At 48.5% G+C, this 26,828-nt stretch overlaps 1 protein-coding gene across 4 annotated transcripts in view; it reads left to right on the top strand.

Moving 5' to 3' along the window:
- Positions 1–26,828, top strand: part of ADGRD2 (adhesion G protein-coupled receptor D2) — a 60,471-nt gene that overhangs the window by 20,632 nt on the left and 13,011 nt on the right. For all 4 annotated transcript variants that reach the window (XM_083721685.1, XM_083721683.1, XM_083721682.1 and 1 more), the window contains exons 11-22: positions 1–43; positions 2,573–2,678; positions 5,174–5,229; positions 9,506–9,638; positions 10,640–10,743; positions 12,751–12,853; positions 13,001–13,154; positions 15,931–16,064; positions 17,186–17,301; positions 21,687–21,807; positions 24,731–24,772; positions 26,739–26,792. The exon at positions 1–43 is cut by the window's left edge and continues 72 nt beyond it. In XM_083721685.1, coding sequence (XP_083577811.1) covers positions 1–43; positions 2,573–2,678; positions 5,174–5,229; positions 9,506–9,638; positions 10,640–10,743; positions 12,751–12,853; positions 13,001–13,154; positions 15,931–16,064; positions 17,186–17,301; positions 21,687–21,807; positions 24,731–24,772; positions 26,739–26,792 — 1,166 coding nt within the window. The remainder of the gene's footprint in view (positions 44–2,572; positions 2,679–5,173; positions 5,230–9,505; positions 9,639–10,639; positions 10,744–12,750; positions 12,854–13,000; positions 13,155–15,930; positions 16,065–17,185; positions 17,302–21,686; positions 21,808–24,730; positions 24,773–26,738; positions 26,793–26,828) is intronic.

The raw sequence follows: 26,828 nt of genomic DNA, 5'->3' as shown, positions 1-26,828 counted from the left end.
ACGCTGTGCTCCAGGATGCAGCTGTGTCAGACGGGGGAAGGAGGTAAGTGAGCCGGGTCATAGCTTAGGCCTTTCCTACCTGCCCCAACCTCCTGATTTATTTTCCACCCAGCTCCTTTAGTACCCTGCAGCTCATCAGGCCCTGGAGATCTGAATTCATTTGAAGTAGCCAGGTGTTCCCTTACCATCTCTTTTCCTATCTTGGACTGCAGCTCCCTCCCTCCATCATTGATTCAGTTATCACCAGGTTGGGCATCGCTTTCCTTGTGAGTGAAGACAGAGGCAAAGTAGGTGTTGAGTAGTTCCGCCTTCTCTCTGTCGCCCGATAGCCTTTCCCCGTCTTCTCCATGCAGAGGACCCTTCACTTGCTTGTTCTTCCTCTTACTTCGGGCATAGCCCCCAACCCCCTTTTTATTATTTCTATCCTCTCTTGCAAGCCTGAGCTCATTCTGAGCTTTAGCCAGCCTGACTTTGCTCCTGCAACTGTTGGCTACTCGTCCATGCTCCTCCTTAGTGATTTCTCCCTTTTGCCATTTCTTAACTCTCAGCTCATCTGTAAGCTCCTTATGCAGCCACAGTGGTTTCCTTAGATGCCTCCCACTTTTCTTTCTTGTTGGAATTGTCTGCAATTGGGTGTCTTCAATATTTCTCCTTTTGGAAACTCCCATCCATCTTAGACTCCCTTCTCTTTGAGTATTTCTGACCGTGGGATCTCACCCAGGAGCTGCTTAAGCTTGTTAAAATTGGCCTTCTTAAAGTCCAGAGTTCATGTCTGGCTACCCTCAGCTTCCCCTTGCCTCTCTATCATGAAACCCAAGAGGACATGATCATTTCCTCCCAAGTTTCTGAGCACTTCCACTTCATCAATCATCATCTCCTCCCTGTTGGTGAGGACCAGGTCCGAGATAGACGATCCCCTAACCCTTCTTCTGACCAAGGCAATGTAGACTCACCAGAGTTAGGTGGACCAATGATTTTTCTTGGTATAAAACAGCTTCCTATAGCAAATGATGGCACCATTTAGCCAAAGCTATGCAGGACCAATATGATTCAGGGTCATATTTTAAAGCAGAGACATCACCTTGCCAACAAAGGTCCGTATAGTTAAAGCTCTAGTTTTCCCAGTAATGATGTATGGAAGTGAGAGCTGGACCATAAAGAAGGCTGATTGCCGAAGAATTGATGCTTTTGAATTCTGGTGCTGGAGGAGACTCTTGAGAGTCCCATGGACTGCAAGAAGAACAAACCTCTCCATTCTGAAGGAAATCAGCCCTGAGTGCTCACTGGAAGGACAGATCCTGAAGCTGAGACTCCAAGACTTTGGCCACATCATGAGAAGAGAAGACTCCCTGGAAAAGACCCTGATGTTGGGAAAGATGGAGGGCACAATGGGAAGGGGATGACAGAGGACAAGATGGTTGGACAGTGTTCTCGAAGCTACCAGCATGAGTTTGACCAAACTGTGGGAGGCAGTGGAAGACAGGAGTGCCTGGCGTGCTCTGGTCCATGGGGTCACGAAGAATCGGACATGACTAAACGACTAAACAACAACAACAACAACAAATGTAGGACCAGGTCTGGTCAATATATAGGTGGGTGACCACCTGGGAACCCGATGTATGTTTCCATGATGGAAAGAAGGATGTATATTAGGGTTGCCATGTTTCAAAAAGTGAAAACCCGGACACCAAAGTTTTTGCCTTGAGATGAAAACTGCAGAACCTAATTGTCTGGTTTTTTGGGGGTGGACACAAGGTGGCGCTGCCGCCATTTGCATTTCAGATAGGGAGGTGGAGCTTCTGTGGGCATGGGAACGGCAGAAATAGTTTATCTGCTAGGCAGGTGTGTGAGAGTGATTGTGGCTCGTTCACTCTTTATATTAATTAAAACAAGCGCTAGGCTGGCTAAAGGAGAAGTTCAGGTCTTCCCAGGCAAAGAGATTTCCATATGTTAGCAATTCGTTTTGCAGCAAAAACACCTTCAAGGTTTATTCTTGTATCTGATGCAGAGGGAAGCTCATGCCTGTTTAGGTGCCACAAATCTCATCCATGTTTATCTTAAGAATCTGCAGCCTGGCTTTTTCAGGGCACTTTACAAAATTCAGTATAAAATCCCAGCAGGAAATAACAAAAGTTTGCTACAAGAATCCTCAGGACAGCAATGCATGTTCGTGAATTACTGTAAGCAGAACTGTGGACGCAGCACATCTACGAATACAAATGAATGACTATTGAAAGCTCAGGTGAGCAGAATGAATTTGGCCCTGGAGTCTAAAAGTGAGGGTCATCATGGCCCCTCTGCTGCTTGTGGAACGCTCTCCCCGGGGAGGTGGTGCCATCGTTACATATCTTCAGCGCCAGGCGAAAACATTCCTTTTAAACCAGGCCTTTGGCTTTTCCCTATGCCTTTTAGAGTGGGTGGGGTGTTTTAATGTATGCCCTTCCCTGCCGTATTTTAATGTATATATGTGGGTTGGTTTGTTGGTGAGTGGTTGAGTTGCTTTGGCAAAAAACAACAACACAAAAGTGTCTAGTAAATAAATAAGCAAACACTTTTTCCATTTCTGCCCCAGGTACTTGAGCACCCAGGCAGGCTCCTCCATCATCTCCTCCTCTCTGGTCAGCAACTACGAGGAAATCAGCACCGCTGTGTGTTACCGCCTCTGGCACCGGGTCCAGGTGAGGCTTTGCAGTCCAATCCTGATGCGAATGGGCATCTTTGTGGATAAACATGTGGAGCAGGGGAGAAGAAGGCAATGGTTGTGGAAGGGTGTGAAGTATGTGGAAGAGCCATAGCTCATTGACAGAGCAGAAGGTCCTGGGTTCAATCACGAGCCACAGAGGCAGGTACGGCTGGAAGAGATTTCTGCTTGAAACTCTGTCCGTTGGTGTGGAGAAGTGGCTCCCCCACTTTTGGGGGCCACTGCCCCCTTGGTTTTATCAACTCATCCCCAGTGACCTTACTCTACCCTGTAAAACACATTATTCAGATTAGCTGTTTGCATGACCCACTAAAAAAAGATCAAACAGTGTTGATTCCCCATTTGTTCAAACTGCAGTTGAAACTAGTAAGTTTAATTAACTCAGCAAAACGGATGAACTTGAATTGATCCAGTGATACCAGCCCTTCAGAGCCTGAGTGTCACTTACACTTCCAATGCCCCCCTGCTGCCCCCTTACCTCTCAGCGCCCCCCAGGTAATTCCACTGCCCCCCAGGGGTGCTACTGCCCACCTTGCAAACCTCTGAGCTAGACAGATGGAGCAAAGGTCTGGTAACTTCCTTTGTTCCTGCGAAGGGACACTGGTGCAGACCAGGGCTGCTCAAGATGTTTTGCTGCCTGAGGCAAAGGGTACGATTGTGCCCTCCTCACATTCCTCACCCAGAAAGTGAGTGGACTGGCAGGTGAAAGAGTGAGAACAGAGTCCGACCTCATGCTTCAGAGAAGCAGGCTAGCTTAGGATGGCCAAGGCCAGGCCAGGCTGTGAGACACAGCCGGTGGCTTCAGGAAGAATTGCTGGAGGCTAATGACAGGGCCGGCCCTGGTCGACAATTACCATATGCCTTTTTTTAAAAAAAGAGTAATGTGTTTTTGTGCACATACCCCAATCCTATGTTTGTGGATGACATGGAGGGTCAGAGACAGTCCATTAGGGAAAGAGCCCAGTCCCTGCTTCTCAGAATTTGATACCTCTGGGAAGCCCCCAAGCAGGGCATGGGGAAATTTCCCCCTTCCACCGCTGCACCCCAGCAATTGATGTTCAAAGCGTGCCGCTTCTGACCCTGGTCTGCATAGGCCATGGGTGTGGAACTGGATCCATCCAGCAGCCTAGAGCCAGGACTCTCCCTCCCTCTGTGGGTCCTTTTGGTAGGAAGGAAGAACAGCCCACCAGTCCGTTGCCCAGCATCATAGTGAGAGCCAGTGTGGTATAATGGAGAGAGCATTGGATTAGGACCTGGGAGACCAGGGTTCGAATCCCCGCTCTGCAACAAAGTTCACTGAGTACGTATGACCTTGGGGCAGTTGCTGCCTCTCAGCCTACCCAGCTGCCCAGACTGGTTGTGGGTATTAAATGGGAGAGGAGGAGACCCGTGCGCAGCACATTGAGCTCCCTGAAGGAAAAGATGATATATATTGTAAATGTAAAATAAAAAAAATAAATAAAATAAATGTTTCAGGACTGAGCCTGGCAGCTTGTAAAAGAAAGTTCAGGGTTCTTCCTCTGGAAAGGAAATATTAGGAGCGCAGTCCCAATTCTCCATTTTCAGAGCGGCCCTTTTGGTGTTTGCATCTCTTGCGTCCTGCGATGTTGGGGAGATGGCCAGGTGCGTGGGGCCTCACAAAGCCTAATTAGGCCCATAGGTAGAGGTTCCATAACAGGAGTATATAGCCATTGTGATTGATAGCCGTGGGTAAAAAGGTAAAGGTAAAGGTAAAGGGAGCCCTGACCATTAGGTCCAGTCGTGACCAACTCTAGGGTTGCGGCGCTCATCTTGCTTTACTGGCCGAGGGAGCCGGCGTGCAGCTTCCGGGTTACGTGGCCAGCATGACGAAGCCGCTTCTGGTGAACCAGAGCAGCTCACAGAAACGATGTTTACCTTCCTGCTGGAGCGGTACCTATTGATCTACTTGCACTTCGGTCTTTCGAACTGCTTGGTTGGCAGGAGCAGGGACCGAGCAACGGGAGGTCAACCTCGTCGCGGAGATTTGAACCACCGACCTTCTGATTAGCAAGTCCTAGGCTCTGTGGTTTAACCCACAGCGCCACCCATGTCGGTAGCCATGGGTAGCCTTGTCTAATTCATTTTTAAAGCTCTCCATGTTGGTGGCCATCCCAAGGTGGTGGTGAGCCCTTTTATTATTTATTTATTTATTTGTTTGTTTGTTTGTTTATTTATTATTTCATTTATGTCCCCACCTTTTCCTCCATGGCACTCTAACCACTACACGCCCCGGCTCCCCTTCCTCAAAGTGGCCCATGTAGCTGCAGGGTGGCTGCCTTTGTGTAACAGGCCATGTCCCAGCTGGTGCTGATCGTGGTGGTGTGTTTGAACTGGCAGTGATTGAGAGGGCGGGGTTGACCCTGTTGTTTAGAGTGGATCCCCTTTGGGGCTTGGTCCAGAGCTTGCTTCTCTGTAGGGCTCAAGACTCCCACTGTTTCCTTCCCACCGCAGGCTCTGCCAGACCAGTTTGTGGAGCCAGTGTGCGCCTTCTGGAACTTCAGCAGAAGGTAGGTAGCTCAGGAAAGGGGAACTGCCGTCTTGGCTGCATTACGAAGGGAGCGTTGGAGAGAGGAAGAGCTTAGCAGGCATGGAAGCTCAGATTGAGGGTGGAAGGGCAGCAGTCTGTAGGGTGGAGGGCCATAGAAGCATAGAGCTGTAGAATTGGAAGGGACCCCATGGGTCATTAGTCCAACCCCCGGAAATCCAGGACTCTCAAGTAAGGGATCCCTGACAGATGACCATCCAACCTCTGCTTTAAAATCTCCAGTGAAGTAGAATGAATGAACGGATCTTTATTTGCATCAGCCATAGGCCATAGCAATAATACAACAATACGATATACAAAAAATAAAAATAAGAAGTCAACTATATAAAATACATTTTAGGGTTTTGAATCAAAAGTCAAATTTGTTGTTGTTGTTTAGTCGTTTAGTTGTGCCCGACTCTTCGTGACCCCCTGGACCAGAGCACGCCAGGCACTCCTGTCTTCCACTGCCTCTCGCAGTTTGGTCAAACTCATGCTGGTAGCTTCGAGAACACTGTCCCACCATCTCGACCTCTGCCGTCCCCTTCTCCTTGTGCCCTCCATCTTTCCCATCATCGGGGTCTTTTCCAGGGAGTCTTCTCTTCTCATGAGGCGGCCAAAGTCTTGGAGCCTCAGCTTCAGGATCTGTCCTTCCAGTGAGCACTCAGGGCTGATTTCCTTCAGAATGGAGAGGTCTGATCTTCTTGCAGTCCATGGGACTCTCAAGAGTCTCCTCCAGCACCAGAATTCAAAAGCATCCATTCTTCGGCGATCAGCCTTCTTGATGGTCCAGCTCTCACTTCCATACATCACCACTGGGAAAACCAGAGCTTTAATTATACGGACCTTTGTTGGCAAGGTGATGTCTCTGCTTTTTCAGATGCTGTCTAGGTTTGTCACTGCTTTTCTCCCAAGAAGCAGGCGTCTTTTAATTTCATGGCTGCTGTCACCTTCTGCAGTGATACAACAAAACGATATACAAAAAATAAAAATAATGTATATTATAATGTATATAAAATACATTTTCGGGTTTTGAATCAATAGTCAAATAGTGGATGTTATTCTAATTGCCCAGCTAAAAACCATGCCACCTTTGCTGTCACCCCAATGAAGCAGAGTCCACCTCTTTCGGGGGGGGGAGTCCATTCCACTGTCAAACAGCTCTTCCCGTCAGAAAGTTCTTCCTAATATCTAGTCATTATGCCTTTCTTGTCATCTGAATCCCTTGGTCTCGGCCCCACCCTCCAGAGCAGCGGAAAACAAGCTTGCCACATCTTCCATGGGAGAGCACGTCAGAGGAAGATCCGTCTCTCATCTCCTTTCGGTCACCTCTTTTGCAGGCTAAGCAGACCCAGCTCACATGCGGAAGTCTGAAATCTGGGTCAGAGTTCCTTCCTGTAAAACAGAGCTTTCCAAACTGTGTTGTGACACATGAGTGTGTCGGCTGCAGTGCGTAGGTGTGTCAGGCGAATGCTCCATACTCTCCACTTAGGGTTGGAAAGGAGTTAGTTTAACCTCCAGTTTCCTAGTAAAACTGAATTACTGTGTCACGAAATGATGACGCATGTCTAAAAGTATGTCACCAACATGAAAAGTTTGGGAAGCTGTGCTGTAAAATCTCTGGTTCTGGGGTCCACAGTGTGGCACCTCTGGACACTCCCAGATGGGGAAGAAATTTGGCTCGGTTCATATTTAGAGGCAGACCTACTTGATTAGCAGTTTCTGAAACAAGATGCAAACAAAAACTCAGCTGCTGTTTGAAATCCATACCTTTCACAATTTTTTGCAAAGCAAGTAATAAAATAAATACATATACTTGGGTTAAAAGTGTGAATAAAAATGCCCATATTAGTGAAAATAATATACAAACATGTGTTGTATTAGAGAAAGTAGTTTTGCAAAAATGGATTTGCCAGCCAGAATTGCATACACAAATGTGTATGTCAAGAGAAATTTGCACTAAAATGGCTGATGATTTCTCAGGAGGACTTTTTCCTAAATAAAAAGAAATTGCAAAGTCATGTGGAAGTGTGGAGAAAGGAACTCACTGATGGAAAAATGAGAAACTGACATTGAACGGTTCACTCATCCCTGCCTTGGTGCCCGCCAGCACCCCCTGCCCCTCTGAGTTTTCCCCCCTCCCCTTTCAAATTGGGTTTTTATTGACTTATTTATTTGAATTTGTGTTGATGGGAAGATGTTGCCATGCTTTACCTGCCGCTTTGAGGGTGTTCTGTGCAATGTCAGTTTCCCCCCCTGTGAAATGGGTATTTATTTGTTCCCATGGCAGTTGCTTACATTTCCAAGTGTGCCTGAAAAATGGGAGACCCTTATGCCTCCTGTGTTCAGTCAGTCAACCAATTCACTCCCTTGCCTGAGATTGATAAGACTGTTATGTGTTTATTCTTAACACCCCAACCTGCTACGAGGAGCCTTTTGTTGTGGAGGGAGGCTCCCTTCTGCAAAGTTATTTGCAAATGAGTGACCTTTCCCTGGAGGCCCCACTGAATTATGCCTCCAGCCTGCGACAGAGGAGAGTCGCTTGGAGAATTATGGCCCGCGAGGAATGCAGGATGCTCAGTGCACCGTAAATATGGTCTGACGTGGGATGTTGTTTCCTTGTCTGGGTCATCAAGGAGCAGATGGTGGGGCTTTGCCAAAAACTCCAGGGGGAGGGGGGCTGGCCTTCACCAAAGAGGATCCTTCTCAGGTCCAGAACCTTTGTGCTCATTTAAAGGTGGCAGCACTTGGGACTCAAGGCGAGGAGGGGGTGACATGTTTCGTTCAACTCAAGCGCAGCGGTGAGGACTGGCACCTTGCTTTGTTTTTAAGGGAGGCATCATGGCTCTCCGAAAAAGCAACTGCTCTGCATTTAGAAGGTCCCTGGTCCAATTCCCGGCATTTCCAGGTGGGACTGGGTGAGACCCCCCTGCCTGAAATCCTGGAGGGCTGCTGCCTGCCAGAGTTGACAGTGCAGAGCTGGGTGGACCATTACTCTGACTCAGCTCTCATGTTCCTTTGGCTGAGGGGGCTGCTGAGTGCTTGTTGTTCGTTCTTCTGGTCATGGCGGCTGGGACTGGGCTTACTGGACACCCAGCTCTGCAGTTCATTGGCCCAGTTCTTCCCAACCCTTTCCAGGCTTCCACAAACTGACCGCTGGTTCCGGCTTCCCTGTCAAAACCATTATTTAGAATAGCGGTTTGCTCCGCCCACTAAGGAGGATGACAACACGATAAAATTCAAAGCAGCAGCAAATAATTGCACATTTATTCAAAATCCAATCAAAACTGTTTACTTTCATTCTTGTGTTGGAGGGGCGTTGGGCTAGATGATGATGATGATGATGATGATAATTTATTATTTACATGCTGCCCATCTGGTTGGGTTTCCCCAGCCACTCTGGGCGGCTTCCAACAGAACACTAAAATACAATAACTTATTAAACATTAAAAGCTTCCCTAAACATGACCTTCAGGGTCCCTTGCAATACTACGATTCTAATTCAACAAAATTGATGAGCAAAATCCAGTGAAGTCTGATGAGTCCTTTGCACCTCCAAAACCCACCTCTGCTGCCCCCTCTAAGTATTCTCACTGCTTAAACCCTTGGGGGTGGTTGGTGGGGGTGGGGGGAGCACTCTGGTTTGGCTAAGAGCCCCCTGTTTATCAGCAAGCCTTTCTGGGGCAACCAAAGCTCTGTGCTTCTCTCTGGTTTCAACAGCTGTTTGCTGCTGACTCCCCTCATTGGGTGCTGCTGGACTTGGATATGATAATAATAATAATAATAATAATAATAATAATAATAATAATAATAATAATAATAATAATTTATTCATACCCCGCCCATCTGGCTGGGTTTCTCCAGCCACTCTGGGCAGCTTCCAACAAAATATTAAAATACCGTAATGCATTAAACATGAAAAGCTTCCCTAAACAGGGCTGCCTTCAATGTCTTCTAAAAGCCATGTAGTTGTTTATTTCCTTGACATCTGATGGGAGGGTGATCCACAGGGCGGGTGCCACTACCGAGAAGGCCCTCTGCCGGGTTCCCTCTAATTTGGCTTCTTGCAGTGAGGGAACCACCAGAAGGCCCTTGGACCTCAGTGTCCGGCAGAATGATGGGGGTGGAGACGCTCCTTCAGGTATACTGGGCCTTTGAGGCCGTTTAGGGCTTTCAAGTTCAGCACCAACACTTTGAATTGTTTGTCCTTCGGTCCCTGTTGGGCTTCTCCCCCTCTCTCTCCTTTCATGCCCTGCTAGCCCCAAAGGAGGAAGAGGAGGAGGCTGGTCCACTGCAGGCTGCTCTGTTATCACCTCCCACCTGGAATTCACCACCTGCTCTTGCAACCACACCACCAACTTTGCAGTGCTGCTGCAGGTCTACGAAGTGCAGGTGAGAGAGACTGAACCCTTTGCTTAAGGGAGCCAGGGGGCGGGCAGGTTGGGGGGGGCGGAGGAACAGGCCTTAGTGCCATCCCAAAATGTTTTTTTCTGCCTGCAATGAATGGCAATGTGGTGCCTCTTTCTACACCCCACATACAAAAGCCACAGGTTTGCACTGGCAGCTGGATAACTCTTTCGCCACAGAGGTGTGTCTGGCACCTTCATTATACAGCTTTACTCGAATACTGAAGACACACCTCTTTACCTTGGCTTTTGACACTTGAGGTGTATGTATTTGGACCCATGTAATTTTTTAAATTTTTGTTAGGAGAGCTTGCAGCCCGGGTAAATTAGATTGAAATAACCACTTACTGTTTCTGGAGTTCAAAGGCTTTATTCATGCAGGAGCTATTAACAGAATGAGTAGGATAAAAGAGAGAAGTACCAAACATCTTGTCTCAACATGTTGGACAAGAGAACACAAAATGGTTCAGCCTTTAGTGGGGCAGTTAACTTATAGAGGCCCCAAGCAAGTGTTGGATAGATTGCTAGGCAAACAGCGTCCTCATGTGGTTTGAAGCAACACATGCATGAAATAGAAGCTCAAGAGAAGGAAATGTATTTGCTTTTTTCCAACACTTTCAAGTTGTTTTAAATTGATTTCAATGTTGTGCTTTAGTTGTAGTAACCTGCCCTGGGACTTTGGGGTGATGAATGGGTAATAAATGGTAGTAGTACTAGGAGGAGGAATAATAATAATAATAATAATAGGGCAGTCCACCACACCTCAGTCAAGTGGGCTTTTTGAGGGCGGGTGGGGGTGGTTTGCAGGACATCCTGTGTGGCCTACCCAGCTCTATCCACCAGTAAAAGGGAATGGCTGGGGAGGGGCTTGGGTGGAATAGCCAGGGGTTGCCCCTACCCCAACACCCGCCAACTGAGGCAGTTGCCTCACTTTGCCTAACAGTAAGATGACTCTGCTTAGCAAGTTGTTCCTGTATGTTTGAGCAGAGGAGTGCAGAGGAGGAGTCAACCCTGAAGACCTTGACCTTTGTCGGCTGCGGTGTCTCGTTCTGCGCCCTGATCGTCACCTTCGTCCTCTTCCTGGCAGTTGGGTAAGGCTGGATCAGGGCCACGTCTCCAGAAGCAACATGGGTGTAAGATGGGGGCGATTTCCTTACAGAAGAACATCATGACACTCTGTTGGATCAGGCCAATGGGGGGGGGGCCCATCTAGTCCAGTTCTCACAGTGACCCCTCCCCCAGATGCCAGAGGGGGACCCCACAAGCAAAATCTGAGCACAAGAACCCTCTTGTGCTATCCTGGATACCCCCACACCAATCTAAGATCTAGGCAGCTGCCCCAGGTCTGTGCTCTAGGAAGCACTTGCAGCAACCAGGAACCCCTCCCCCTCCCCCATATGCACCTTTCCCCAGTGGGCTGTGTGCATGTAGCCAGAGACTACACCTGCATGGAAGATGCCTCTGCTCTTCTCTCTTCAGCCCCTTCCTGGTTTGGGAGACAAAGTGCAGGGGAGGCGCCTGGCGGTTCACTTGCCCGGCCTGCCTCTTCCTCCAGCTTGGAAGCTGCCTCTGCCTCTGATTCCTGGCTGCCACAGGCCTCCACAACCCACTGCCCCCCGCTCCTGAGTCCGACTCCAAGCCTCCTTCCCCCAGTGCACACTCGTCAGGGCCCTGCCAGTCCCTGCCCCAGATTCCTGCTTCCAACTATGGAGACAGAGCAGAGCCATAATAATAATAATAATAATAATAATTTATTTATACCCCGCCCATCTGGCTGAGTTTCCCCAGCCACTCTGGGCGGCTTCCAATCAAGTGTTAAAAACAATACAGCATTAAATATTAAAAACTTCCCTAAACAGGGCTGCCTTCAGATGTCTTCTAAAGAGAAGATAGCCGCTTATTTCCTTCACATCTGATGGGAGGGCGTTCCACAGGGCGGGCGCCACCACCGAGAAGGCCCTCTGTCTGGTTCCCTGTAACCTCACTTCTCGCAATGAGGGAACCGCCAGAAGCCCTTCGGAGCTGGACCTTAGTGTCCAGGCAGAACGATGGGGGTGGAGACGCTCCTTCAGGTATACGGGACCGAGGCTGTTTAGGGCTTTCAAGGTCAGCAGCAACCCTTTGAACTGTGCTTGGAAACATACTGGGAGCCAATGCAGGTGTTATGTGGTCCCATCCCTAGTCCGCCCCCTATTCTCATCCTCTTTCAAAGCCATCCCAGTTGGAGGGCATCCCTGCCTCCTGTGGTAATGAGTTCCAAAGGACCGGACAAATTTGTGGAGATGGAGGAGGGGGAGGGGGAGGAGGAGGAGGAGGAGGAAGGCTATTGATGGCTCCTAGCCAGGGAGGCCCTGCTCCGGCTCCACAGTTGGAGACAACAATGCTTCTGAATGCCAGTTGCTGGAAACACCAGGAGGGGAGAGGGCTGTTTGGCTACTGTGAGAACAGGAATCCGGGCTAGGTAGACCATCATGGACCTGATCCTGCAGGCATGCTATGTTCCTTATGACGGGGTGCAATGCGCTCCCTGTTCTTGCTTGAGGACTTGGCATGAGTGTGGCTCCACCCTAAGGGTCAGGCATTGCAGGGACTCTCACCAGCCCCAGTCAGCAGAGTGCATGGTCATGGGGGGGGGGGGCTGCAGGTTCTGCATCCCGTCTCCTAAGCGTGTGAGGGGACTTGACCAGCAGGGGACCTGGGTATCCGGAATGGCACTCCCAGAAGTGTTGGTTCTCCAGGATGAGAGGCAGGGAGGAAAAAGGAGAGGTCCCAGATGGGAGGGGGCTGCTACCCCCTGTAGGAGAACTGCCTGTAGGAGAAACAAAAAAAATTCCTTCCAGTAGCACCTTAAAGACCAACTAAGTCAGTTCTTGGTATGAGCTTTCGTGTGCATGCACACTTCTTCAGATGCCTGTAGGAGAAGTCTCCATATTATACGTATTCTGTTTGTAGCTTTCGTAGCTGTTCTTGTAGTGTGAAAAAACTTTAGTAATTTTTAAAAATTTGAACAGACAAAAAAAGGGGGGGTTGCATTCCCAGCTTTGTTTCTTGACTCCCATCTCCCCATCCTCCCTCCCTCCCTCCCTCCCTCCCTCCAGTGTCCCCAAGAGCGAGAGGACCACAGTGCACAAGAACCTGATATTCGCGCTGGCAGCTGCGGAGGCCTTGCTCATGTTCAGCGAATTGGCCAAAACCAACCAGGTAGGAAGGGCAGGCAGCAGGGAGAGATCTCGTGGGGGACCTACCCGCCTTTGCCAGGGGGACAGAGACCTGTTCCTGCCAGGGATCCCTGGCCCCTCGCCCTCACCTCCCACGGCCTCCTGCCCTTCCTTCCCTTCCTCTCCCCAGGGAGTGTGCTTTGCCGTCACGGCCTTCCTGCACCTCTTCTTCATGGCTGCCTTCGCCTGGATGCTGGTGGAAGGTCTTCTCCTGTGGAGCAAAGTGGTGGCTGTGAACATGAGCGAGGACCGGCGGATGCGGTTCTACTACGTGACTGGATGGGGTCTGTGTCCCAGTGGTGATGAGGCAGGGAGGGAAGGAGGGGGGAGGCAGCCAAGTCGACTTCTGATTCTCTCCTCCGTCTTTTGAAAGCCCATACTCCTACGGATGGCTCGATCTGGTTTAGACAAACCCTGTTCCCATCTTAACCACTGTATGGTGAGGTGGATCTGTGCCCCTGGCCGTTGGGTGATTAGTTGCCAGGGGCCACCCAAATGGCTCAGGCGACTGCCTCAGGCAGCAGGGACCGTTCCTCAGGCTTTCGCCCGGAGCTCCTCAGGTGGCCCATCTGCCTCTCCTGCTCCACCTAAGCCAGCCTGCTTCTCTTTTCTCACAGAATCTGAGTTGTAAGGGACCCTCCAATGCAGGTATCTCAGCTCAAGCGTCCCTGACAGGTGGCCACCCAACTTCTGTGTGGAAACCTCTAACCAAGGAGAGTCCATCACTTCCCAAGGGAGTCCGTTCCACTGCCCAGCAGCTCTTACTGCCAGAAGGCTCTTCCTCTGAACATAAGGAATCTTCTTTCCTGCCGTTGGAATCGATTGTTTCAGGCCTTATCCTCCAAATCAGAGAAAAACAAGGTTCCCTGCATCTTCCTTGTGACAGCCCTTCAGATAAGATGGCTTTCACATCATTTCCATAGGGGAAATAAGATCCAACTGCTTCTTTATTTGGATCAGGTTCTGGGGTGATGGGGGGGGGGGCAACTCGTCCATTTTTGCCCCAGGCATCTATGTGTTTTGGGCCAGCCCTAGGTGACTGTTCATAGCTCAAAGAGGAAATGACAAAAGGCCTTTAAGCTGTGGCTGTCCATTGGGTGCTCAGGTTGACCTGAAAGTAGTTTTATTTGAACCGGAGGCAGCTGGGAAGGCGCTCCAAACTTTGGGGGTTTTGTGGGGGTATTCTGAAACATGCTGCTGATGCCATAACAGTAAATTAGCAATTGTTTGCCACACATTACCCCACTTTATTAGTAGCTTTGCAATGCTTCCCAGGGTGACCACATTACAGTGGTCCTCGGTTTAAGAACAGTCCGGTTTAAGAACGATTCGGTCTACGAACTCCACAAAACTGGAAGTATTGTCCTGGTTTGAGAACTTTACCTCAGTCTAAGAACGGAATCTGAACGGTGGAAGGGCACCGGCAGCGGGAGGCCTCATTAGGGAAAGCACCAGGGCCGTCTTACCCATAGGCACTAGGGGTGCGGGGCACCCGGGCGCAGGGCCTGAGAGTCGAGTCCGGGGAAGAGCCCGCCCATCAGTCAGAGCACCACGGTGGGCTCTTCTGCTGCAGGTGGCTCCGTGCTGTGAGTTTAGGGGCAACCAAGCCAGCGAGACGCGGAGGCAGCCAGCCGGCTCCCCTCTCCTGCGCGCCTGGGATTGGGCAATCGGGGGGGGGGCACTGGGCACATCTTTGCACCCCGGTGCCACATATGCTTAAGACAGCCCTGGAAAGCATGCCTCGGTTTAAAAACAGTTTCGTTTTAAGAACGGACTTCTGGAACAGATTAAGTTCGTAAACTGAGGTACCACTGTACGGCCATCCTAAGGGGCATTCTTGCCCTATCGCATTGCAGAAGGGGGTTCAGCCAGTTCCCCTCCAACTCTAATCATAGAATGAAATGTTGCATGATTTCAGCAGGGGGATAATGGATCCTGTGATGATTCAGAAATGTGGCAGTATAGCCATAGAGCATAGCTATAGCCCAAAAGCTTTTGCATCCCCTCCAGCCTTTTCTCTGATGAAAACAGGGGCATCGTCTTCTACATCAGGAAGTTTCTCCCACTGCATGCATAGACATCACCTGCGCATCAACATGGGTCACCTTGAGCCAGTTGCACCCTCTCCGCTGAACCTACCTTGCAGAATTGTTGTAAGGAAAAATGTGCAAGGGCAGGGATCATTTACAACACTTTCCACAAATTAATAGAATGAAATAAATTTTAGCCTATAAGCTCCCTTGAGGGGAAAAGATGACGATGATAATGATTACGATAACAATAATGGAAACTGGGAGAATTATCCAGAACATACCAGCAAATAAATCCTGTTGAACTCAGTGGGACTTAGTTCTGAGTAAAAATGCTTAGGATTGCAGTCTAAGTCTTTACCCAGTTACCTGGGAGTAAGTTCCATTGAATACAGTGGGACTTCTTTCTGAGTAGGCAGGGTCAGGCTCCATCTACAATAAAGGAATCAACACCACACATTTCCTAATAAATGGCTGGCTGCTGAAACATTGCAATTAAATAATTCAAAGTGGATTTATTACATTTTCCGTCAAGATTATAGGAAGTGCTTCGTATGCCAGCCTCACCATTTCCTTCATTTGGGGCAGGTATTTTATTTCCAGTATCATCAGCACCCACCTGCCCTCCCACACCACTTTGAATTGTTCTCTCAGGCGTGAAGGGGAGGAAAAAGGGAAAGTGGGACATTCCAGCATCACTTCAGAAACTGGGACAGCTTCTATAATTCCAGGACAGTCCCTGGGAAACTGGGACACACGTGTAACTGCCCTGCCGAGATACCACCATGAGCACAAATTGTCATGAATGCACAATAGAAAGGATGTGTGGAGGGGGCTCCTGTGTCCTGCTGAGAAGCAAAGAAAAATGGGCTCTTAGGAGGTCTCCTGAGACTGGCCAACTGGATAAGGCCCCCAAGTCCCACCCCAGGCCTTGGACCCAACAGATTAAGAACCCCTCAGCTGCCCCAGGGCAGGTGGTATGCAGAAAGAAAGTTGGCAGTTCACCGTCCTTCCCTGCTTGCCTCTTCAGGTCTTCCTGTGGTTATTGTTGGTGTGACCCTGGCCACCTCATTCAACAAGTACGTGGCAGAGAACCATTGCTGGCTGAACGTGCAGACGGACATCATCTGGGCTTTTGTGGGTCCGGTCCTCTTCGTCCTGACGGTGAGTGTGTCAGGAAAGGGGGGGCCTCCTCCTTTCACTGGCAGGGTTTGCAATGCAAAAGGTTCTTGCTGCCATGTGTGGCAGTCTTAACAGAGAAATCTGAGGGCTCCCTTGGACAAAAAAACAAGGACCCTAGCCAGGAATACCAGAGCAAAACAGCAGCCAGTAGGCTTGGTCTTGATTGAAGACTGTCTCGACAGGACTCCCACCTCCCAAACTTTTATTAGCTGCTAATCCTCATGTTACACCCCCAAAACTACATCACTAATACATCACAATTACATCATGAAAGGGGAGATCTGGTGGCAGGAATCTCAGCATCCTGGACCCTGCCCCATGGGTCCTCTTTCATGATGTAACCGTGATGTATGAGTGATGTAGTTTGGAGGGGTGTAACATGGGGATTAGCAGCTAATAAAAGTTTGGGGGCTCTTTTGTTGGGGCTTCCTTCTTGTTCCACCTTGTGGCAGGTGGAACTAATAAAAGTTTGGGTTCTCTTTTGTTCGGGGCTTCCATCTTGTTCCACCTGGTGGGAGGTGAGAGTCCTGTCGCAACAGTCTTCAATCAAGACCAAGCCTACTGGCTGCTGTTCTGCTCTGGTGTTCCTGGCTGGTGTCCTTGTTTTTTGTCCAAGGGAGCCCTCAGATTTCTCCGTTAAGAGCAGGATTGGGTGCGTGTGAGCAAATGTTGGGATTCAGTGGTTTTCAAACTCTGTGCCCTCACAAGACAAAGATGAACTCTGCAGACCACAGGGTGAATTACTTTCCATGTGTGTGGGAGATAACTCTGATTTACACAACAATATAGAATCATAGAATCATAAGAGTTGGAAGAGACCACAAGGGCCATCGAGTCCAACCCCCTGCCAAGCAGGAAACACCATCAGAGCACTCCTGACATATGGTTGTCAAGCCTCTGCTTAAAGACCTCCAAAGAAGGAGACTCCACCACACTCCTTGGCAGCAAATTCCACTGTCGAACAGCTGGGGGGGGGCAGTGTTACCGTGTTCCCTGAGAGGAGGATTCTGGGAAATCTCCCCCCTCCACAACTGCCACCTCTTCAAGCCTCTGACTGTTGTTTCAGGTCCAGTCCCTGACCCTCTCGCCCCTCTCCTTTGCAGGTGAACACCTTTGTGCTTTTCCGAGTGGTGATGGTGACAGTCTCCAGTGCACGGCGACGGTCAAGGATGCTGACCCCCAACAGCAGCTTGGAAAAGCAGATTGGCATCCAGATCTGGTGAGTCCCGGAGGCCCCTGGGGGCTGTCCCCGCCCCCTCCAGAGAAGGGCACCAGAGAAGCAGAAGGACATCTATCTGAATGCCATTTGCTAGGGAGAAGAAGTGTGAGAGCCAGTGGTGATGCAGTGCTTGGAGGGTCAGAGTAGGACCGGGGAGGCCAGGGTTCGAATCCACCCCTGGCCAAGAAGCTCACTGGGTCTCCTTGGACGCCACTCACTGCCTCTCAGCCCAGCCTACCTTGCAGGGTTGTGAAGAGGGGAGAACCATGTACACAACCTCGAGCGACTTCGAGGAAAAGGTGGGATATAAATACCTTAAACAATAAAATAGAATCAGAGGCCTCATTCCCACCATAGACTTAAAGTGTTGCGATACCGCTTTGAATGGTCATGCCGTCCCACAAAGAGCTTTGGGAGCTGTAGTTTACTAAGGTTTACTAATTGTTAGGAGACACCCTGTTTCTCTCACAGAGCTATAGTTCCCAGAGTTCCCTGACAAAGAGGGATTGATTTTCTTTTTAAAGTATTTTTTAAAAAATAAAATAAAATTTGCACATGTGACGATTAAAACATCATACTCACAAACAACATAAACACAGCAATAACGTCAAGAGGAATAAAAATACAAGATAATACAGCTTTAAAAGGATGAATAGTGTGAAATATATTCCATGGTTGATATTTATTCAAAATATATCAAGCATTCATAAACCTTGACAGATAAAATAATATTTAGTAGGAATGCGCCAGCCATGAGATTGTTTGGTCATGTGTATTTATATGGGAGGGATTGATTGTTAAACTGCTCTGGGAATTGCAGCTCTCGGTGGTGAATAAGTGCCTCCAGAATAACTCCCTTAGCAACCGGCTGCTAAAGCTGCTTGAATTTCTACACTGCCCTTCACCTGAAGGCCACAGGGTGGTTCACAACGTCAGCTACACCTCCCAGGATTCTCTGGGGAAGCCACAATGGTTTAAATTGGTATCCTAGTGCTTTAGTGTGAACATGGCCATAGAAGTCAATTGTAGAGTTGGAGGGACATAGGTGGCGCTGTGGGTTAAACCACAGAGCCTAGGGCTTGCTGATCAGAAGGTCGGCGGTTCGAATCCCCGCGACGGGGTGAGCTCCCGTTGCTCAGTCCCTGCTCCTGCCCACCTAGCAGTTTAAAAGCACATCAATGTGCAAGTAGATAAATAGGTACCGCTCCAGCAGGAAGGTAAACGGCGTTTCCGTGCGCTGCTCTGGTTCGCCAGAAGCAACTTAGTCCTGCTGGCCACATGACCCAGAAGCTGTACGCTGGCTCCCTCGGCCAGTAAAGCGAGATGAGCGCCACAACCCCAGAGTCGGCCACGACTGGACCTAATGGTCAGGGGTCCCTTTACCTTTATCTTTAGAGTTGGAAGGGATCCTGAGGATCATCCATTCCAACCCCCTGCAAGGCAGGAATGTGCAATAGCAGCTGATCCCCATTGGGATTAGTAGAGAGGAGGACAAGGAGATGAAGGCAGAGTGAATGACAGGCAGGGTCACCCCCTGGCCAGTTATAAGGAAGAAGACAGGCTGAGGTTGGTGGGGCCCCATTGGCCCCAACAGACCAGCTTGCACAGCTTGAAGCCATTGGTTTGAGTCCTATCCTCCATGGCAGGAGAAAACAAGCTTGCTCCCTCTTCCACCTGACAGCCCTTGAGATATTTGAAGATGGCTATCATATCTCCTCTCACTCTCCTCTTTCCCAGGCTACACAGACCCAGCTCCTTCAAGGGTTCCTCATAAGCCTTGGTTTCCAGACCCTTGATCATCTTGGTCACCCTCTTCTGCACACCTTCCAAATTGTCAACGTCCTTCTTAAATTGTGGTGCCCATAATTGGACTATGATTTCCCTTGAACTGGACACTCGACTTCTGTTGATGCATTTGCCTTTTTTTGCTGCTGCATCACTCCGTGGACTCATGTTAAGCTTGTGGTCCACTAAGACCCCTAGATCCTCTCCACATGGACTGCTAGTAAGCCAGGTGTCCCTCATCCTATATTTGTGCATCTGCCTAAGTGCGGAACCTAAAACAAACCCCTGTGTTGCAATAAGAACCATGCACAACAATACAAACACAACATGTAGGCTAATAGTTAGTAGAAAATATATAATAGAATAATGATATCATTCAAATTAAAGGAGTAAGCCAATCAAAGTTTGTATGTACAATATAACAGAGTGGTAACGAGGACCGTCAAGCCGTGTGTTCAGAACAGATGTCTAAGGACAGACCCACAATAGTCTTTCAGTAGTTTCAAGAGAAGACGTCTCAAAGGTTTCAAAAGTTCATTTTGTACTCATTTAACAAAAGCTCATTTAATACTATTCCTCTGTGTATTTGTTTTTCATGGGTCTACTTTGTTTCTGCATGCTGTATATGCCATACTGTTCCTTTAAGTATATCGTTATTGGGAACACTTGTGACTTGCTTCGTATGTCCTGTGCAATTTGTCTCAAGTATCAGCAGCTACACTATCTAGTGAGCACTGATCCTTAGCTTGAATCTTTCTTACATATTCTGTTGAAAAATATCGGGTATGTGCCTTTATTTATTCTGTTTTGTATATTCTGCTTTATTTTACAATGTGTATGCTGGTAGCTCAGTTCATTCATTCATCGGTTGTATGCCTTGTATCTTATTTCCAACTGATGAAGACTATTACAAAACAGTAGTATCATTCCGGAGACACTGTCCTTTTGAGGCTTTTGAGATGTCTTCCGTTGAAACTTTTGAAAGACTATTGTGAAACTGTCCTTAGACTGCAATGCTCTCTACGTGGGGCTACCTTTGAAGGTGACTCGGAAACTACAACTAATCCAGAATGTGGCAGCTAGACTGGTGACTGGGAGCGCCCGCCGAGACATAACACCGGTCTTGAAAGACCTACATTGACTCCCAGTACGTTTCTGAGCACAATTCAAAGTGTTGGTGTTGACCTTTAAAGCCTTAAACGGCCTCGGCCCAGTATACCTGGAGCGTCTCCACCCCCATCATTCTGCCCGGACACTGAGGTCCAGCTCCGAGGGCCTTCTGGCGGTTCCCTTACTGCGAGAAGCCAAGTTACAGGGAACCAGGCAGAGGGCCTTCTCGGTAGTGGCACCCGCCCTATGGAATGCCCTCCCACCAGATGTCAAAGAGAAAAACAACTACCAAATTTTTAGAGGACATCTGAAGGCAGCCCTGTTTAGGGAAGCTTTTAATGTTTAATAGGTTATTGTATTTTAGTGTTTTGTTGGAAGCTGCCCAGAGTGGCTGGGGAAGCCCAGCCAGATGGGTGGGGTATAAATAATAAATTATTATTATTATTATTATTATTATTATTATTATTATTATTATACATCTGTTTTGGACACACGGCTTGACGGTCCTCATTACTACTCTGTTGTATTGTACATACGAACTTTGGTTGGCTTACTCCTATAATTTGAATGATATGATTATTCTACTGTATATTTTCTACTAACTATTAGCCTACATGTTGTGCTGGTATTATTGCAAGTGCAGAACCTGACATTTGTCCCTGCTGATGTTCATTCTCTTAGCTTGGGCCCAGTTCTCCAATGTGTTATGGTCATTTCAAATTCTGTCTTCTGTGGCATTAGTTACCCCTCCAAATTTGGTGTCATCTGCAAACTCTATCAAAAAAGCAACGAGAAATCATCTTACAAAAAGAAATGAGAGTCATCTTACAGGGGAAACTTGAAAAATTAGAATATCGTGGGAAAGTTCCTTTCTTTCAGTAATTCAACTTAAAAGGTGAAACTAATATATGAGATCGACTCATGACATGCAAAGCGAGATATGCTTCTGCTTCTCAGAGGTCCAGTCTTGCTCCATTTGCAATACTTGTTTTGCTGATCTCCTTGAATATTCTAATTTTCTGAGATTGTTAATTGGGAGTTTTCATCAGCTGTACGCCATGATCATCGCAATGATAACAAATCAAGGCTTGACATATCTCGCTTGGCATGTCACGAGTTAATCTCATATGTTAGTTTCACCTTTTAAGTTGAATTACTGAAATAAAGGAACTTTTCCACGATATTTTAATTTTTCGAGTTTCACCTGTAGAACAAATCAAGGCTTGACATATCTTGCTTTGAATGTCATGAGTCGATCTCATACGGTATATTAGTTTCACCTTTTAAGTTGAATTAGTGAAAGAATGGAACTTTTCCACGATATTCAAATTTTTTGAGTTTCATCTGTATGTTGAGACTTAGTAATCACAGTAATCATCACCGGCAAAAACTTGCTCCCCTGACGCTGTCTTTGGCTGCAGATGAGTTGACTGCCTCCTTTTTCTCTTGCCTCCCACTCCGAACCCACAACCCCCTTTGTCCTCTTCCAGGGCAACAGCCAAGCCAGTGCTGGTGCTTCTGCCAGTCCTGGGTCTGACCTGGGTGTGTGGTGTTCTTGTGCACGTCAGCATCACGTGGGCCTACATCTTCATTGTGCTGAACTCCCTCCAGGTAAGCTGCCTCGGAAGGTAGACCTTCCCTGCAAAATATCTCTCAGACACGCGTGAACATACACAGACACCGGGATCAGTTGCCCATGCTGGAGGCTGCACCTTGTGACGGCAAAGATGCCTTTGAGCACATGCAGAGTGCCTTCCCCCTCACCGTCAGGGAGGAAGAGCTTCAAAAGGAGGCCAGCTTGAGCGTCAGTCGTTCTCTCGCTCAACATTCGGTCCAGAGCTGGCCTTGCAATATCCAACACTGTGCAGCAGGGGAGGCCCTGACCATACCAGCTTCCTGGTGTTTGGCCACGGCTGAAATCGCTCCTTCTTGCTCAGCGGCTGCTTCTCCTCCATCCAGCAAGAGCTTCTTTCAGATGTTGTTCAATTCACACAGGTAACTCACAACCTGTGTGATTTCAACTTTATGCGCTAGCCAACTGGCCAGTTACGAATCACGCAAATTAAGCGCACGCAAGTCTGAGAGCTTAAAAGCTCTTTCTGTGGCGTGGGGAAACCTTTTAAGCTCTGTGCATTGCTTAGCAGGCAATTCCCTGTGAGGAATTCCCAGAGCCCCGTAAGCAAGGGAGGGGAGCTGACAACCTCTGCCTTGCTTAGGGGGCAAGGACCGCTTGGCTCACAGCTTCAGAGAGGTAAGATCACTCATGCGGTGGGAGGTTGCAAGGGTGGTTCTGACTAGACCTCATTCTGGCCTTACGCTCAGTCCCCAGATCATAACCCTCAAGCAAGCAGTGAGTGACCTGTATTGATTTGATTTGATTTGAATTAAATTTATAATGAAATGATTTTAGAATGTATTATTTTATTGTTGTTAGCCACTCTGAGCCCAGCTTCGGCTGGGGAGGGCGGGATATAAATAAAAAATTATTAATTTATTATTTATCATTGAGAAAACAATTGCTCCTTCCTTCCAAAGTCTCTCTCCCTCCCCTCCCTCCTCACTCCCACCCTTCTATAGGGGCTCCCTAGCACACCTGTCCATTTGAAGGGACCCCTTCCTAGTCAAAATATGACTAGATACGTGAATCAGAGTAGAATTACAGAATCACAGAACTGTAGAATTGGAAGGGACCCTGCCATTTCCGCCACAAGCCCAACCTTATTCAACGTGGAAATCACAACTACAGTGTCCCTGACGGATGGGCGCCCAAGAAAACATTCAAGGGAGGAGAGTCCTTCTAAGGGAGTCTGGTTCTTGTTGTTGTTTAGTCGTGTCTGACTCTTTGTGACCCCCTGGACCAGAGCACGCCAGGCCCTCCTGTCTTCCACTGCCTCCCGCAGTTTGGTCAAACTCATGCTGGTAGCTTCGAGAACACTGTCCCACCATTTCGTCCTCCGTCGTCTCCTTCTCCTTGCGCCCTCCATCTTTCCCAACATCAGGGTCTTTTCCAGGGAGTCTTCTCTTCTGTCTGGTTCTACTGTCTCATAACTGCCAGAAAGTTCAGTTGGAATTCCCATTCTCGCCATTTGAATCCATTGGTTAAGGGCCTACCCTCCAGAGCAGCAGGAAAAGTAATTTGGACATCTCCTGTGAAAGGATAGGAAGGAGGTGTCCACCACACAAATTGAGCTTTATTCAGAGAAGTAATTGCTTTCATGAAACAAGAAAAGCGGACATTCAAAGAACCATACCTTCCTCCCCCAATCTGCTCTGCTCCGAGCACCGGTGCCAATAAGAGGGAGGGGAGTGTTTCTTCTGAAGATGAGCAGCCGCCCTGCATCATCCGCGAAGGTTATATCAGTGCCAGAGTGTGCAGGACTCCTGCCCCAGGCTGTGGAGGAGTGGGGCTTGTTGCACAGATGCCGGCCACAATTAGTGCATCAGCTGCAAAGCTTCCTGATAGCTGGAGGAACACAGGAACTGATTCTCTCCTGATAAGGGGGCAAAGCATCAGAGGAGCACAGCAATAGGGTGTAGTAATTATGAGAGGAGACTCTTCTCCCCGTCCCAGTGCCAAGCTCAGGGACTGGAGAGCAGGATGTTGTTTAAGTTGGGGGGGGCGGGGGAGAGGGATGCGCTAGGAAAACTCTTGGCCGGCGGTTGTGTTTCTGAAGGTTCATCATCCGAGACTTCTGAGGCGGCTTCCTCCTTCAGAACGCAAGAGAAAGAAATTGACAAAAGGATGGTGTCATTTCACACAACGTGCAGCTAATTCATTCGTATTGTATTTGTAGACATCTCTGAACCGCTCCTTGCTGCGAGTTGTGCCAGCTCTAGAGCGGAAAACGCCAAATGTCCTGAGAGGAGGAAGAGGAAGAGGAAGGCTTGTGCATGCAGTGCCACTTTTATCTTGAAAAATGCCCAAAGGCCCTTTGTTATGACCAGACAAAATGTCACAAAATAGTGAGGCGAGCTTCTGAGTCCACCAGAGCTCTTCTTCTTCAGGATGGCAGGGGGGGGTGCGGGGACTGAGGGAAACAAAAAGTTGGCTAGGGATTGAGGCCATATTGGTCCAAGTTAATTTTTGCTGTAGGCCGCCTTAGAAGGGGGCTGGTGTGGGGGCGCTCTCTCTCTCTCTCTCTCTCTCTCTCTCTCTCTCTCTCTCTCACACACACACACACACACACACACACACACATCTGTCTTCTAACTTCAAAGTCTTGTCTCAGTTTGTCTCAGTTACCAGGAATAAAAAATGGAAGGGACCCTCCTCTCACTTTGTCTACCCCACACTTTCTCTTTTCTTTGTCCTCCTTTCCCCCTGGATGAATTAAGCCAACGGTCGCATGGAATCAGGCCAAGGGCTGGCAACTGCCCGTCTCTTTGCGAAAGGGACAGTTTTGCCCCTAGGTAGGGAGAGAGACATCGTTTGGCCTTCCCTGTATGTCTGTTGGGGGGCTAACAAAGCAAGGATGCTGCCCCAGAGGCTGTTTCCAGGTCCCTGGCATGGATTCTTCCCTCTGTCTTTCTACAGGGTCTCTACATATTCCTGGTCTATGCCATCTACAACAGCGAGGTAAGGGACAGCCACACTACGCAAGGGGGCAGGATTTGGCACCCCTGTTTTCTCTGCAACAACTCTTCAGACTTTGAAAATGAGCTTGAAAGGATTGATCAAAGGCTTGTGAAACCAGCTAGCAAAGGGCATCTACCCTCTCAGTGACGGCTGGATCTGCTGGATCCTCCCGTGTGTGTTTGTGTGTGTGGTGGCATTCTGACGACTTGCCATTCTGCTGGCAAGATCTCCTAGGGCAGGCATGGCCAAACTCGGCCCACCGGCTGTTTTGGGATTGCAATTCCCATCATCCCTGACCACTGGTCCTGTTAGCTAGGGATGATGGGAGTTGTAGTCCCAAAACAGCTGGAGGGCCAGGTTTGGCCATGCCTGCCCTAGAGCCATCCAAGTTCCCACTAGATCTTGTGTGAGTGGTTGCTAGTCTTCCGCATATACGTGGAACCCTAGGAGCCAAACCCCCGTGTAAGACGCAGCCACACCGCAGAGCAGGAGTGAGGAAACCTCCAGCCTGTGGGACAATCTCAGTCCTGCAAAGTCTGTTGCATGTCGGACAACTTTGCTCCCCAACTGACTCCTCTGTGGAAAATGGCACCCGGCGGAGGGGGGCAGTTGCTGCTGTTTTCCCCGCCTTTTCCTCTTCAGCTGAGGAAACAGCTACATACGACTAGCAGGTGAATTTTGAAAACAATTAAATACCAGGACTTCCCACCACCACCACCATCATGGGGCCCCTCCCCCACAGGAATCAACCTGGACCCTGCAATTGTTATCTGAGGCTCTTCTTTGTGTGCAAACCCCACCCCACCCCCCTTGGGATATCTGGAATGTGGGAACACAAGAACTGGCCTTTTCTGTGGTGACTCCCTACTTGAGGAATGCTCTCCCCAGTGAGACTTACCTGCCAGCGTCATTGCACCTCTTTAGGCACCAGGCGAAAACCAGGCCTTTGGCTTTTAACTATGTATGCAGCCGTTTAGAAAGGGACGCAGCAGAACGAGCAGAAGTTTCAAGAAAACTGGAGTAAATATTTGATGCATATAAGAAACAGTTGTAAATCTTTGAAGACACTGGTAGGGTTGGAATGACTCTTACAGCATGTAGTTGATAATATGATATATAAAGTACGTGACATTAGAATTTTATTTGATACTTACCAAAGAAATGGAGGGAACTGAGGCATGATAGAGCCTAAGTTAAATATGTATCCTATATATGTGTATTTATGAATGTATGTATGTTTACTGAAAATCAATAAAAACTTAATTTGCAAAAAAGAAAAAGAAAAAGAAAGGGACGCAGGTGGCGCTGTGGGTTAAACCACAGAGCCTAGACTTGTCGATCAGAAGGTCGGCGGTTTGAACCCCCACAAAGGAGTGAGCTCCCGTTGCTCGGTCCCTGCTCCTGCCAACCTAGCAGTTCAAAAGCACGTCAAAGTACAAGTAGATAAATAGGTACCGCTCCAGTGGGAAGGTAAACGGCGTTTCCGTGCGCTGCTCTGGTTCGCCAGAAGCGGCTTAGTCATGCTGGCCATGTGACCTGGAAGCTGTATGCTGGCTCCCTTGGCCAATAAACTGAGATGAGCGCCACATCCCCAGAGTCGGCCACAACTGGACCTAACGGTCAGGGGTCCGTTTACGTTACAGCCATTTAGTGTGGGTGGGATCTTTTAACACCCCCAACCCCACTGCCCCAGATTTAATGTATGTGTTTTGTTTCTGTAAGTCACACTGAGTTGCTATGGCAAAAAGTGGTAATAAATTTAATTAAATAATCATCATCATAAAGGAGGAAGAATTTCCCTTGGCACTGCAATGCCAGTAACTGCTTTCCCCACAACAAATACAGATAAATGCACAGGGGGTGTTGTTGTTGTTGTTTAAAAAAGTGTCATTAGTGCCTGAGGCATCTTGTTGTATTCCTGCTGTGGGCTGGAGGGGCCAGTTTCATACTTGTCCTTGATTTGCAGGTGCGAAATGCCATCCAGCGGATGAAGGAGAAGAAAAAGGCTCTCTCTTTCACAGTAGGTTTGGTGGTCTGGTGCTGGGGTCTCCCCCTG

This window comes from Podarcis gaigeae (assembly GCF_964106915.1).
Source record: "Podarcis gaigeae genome assembly, chromosome: Z".
In the NCBI taxonomy this organism is placed as follows: domain Eukaryota; kingdom Metazoa; phylum Chordata; class Lepidosauria; order Squamata; family Lacertidae; genus Podarcis; species Podarcis gaigeae.
This window is presented reverse-complemented; position numbering and strand designations above follow the sequence as displayed.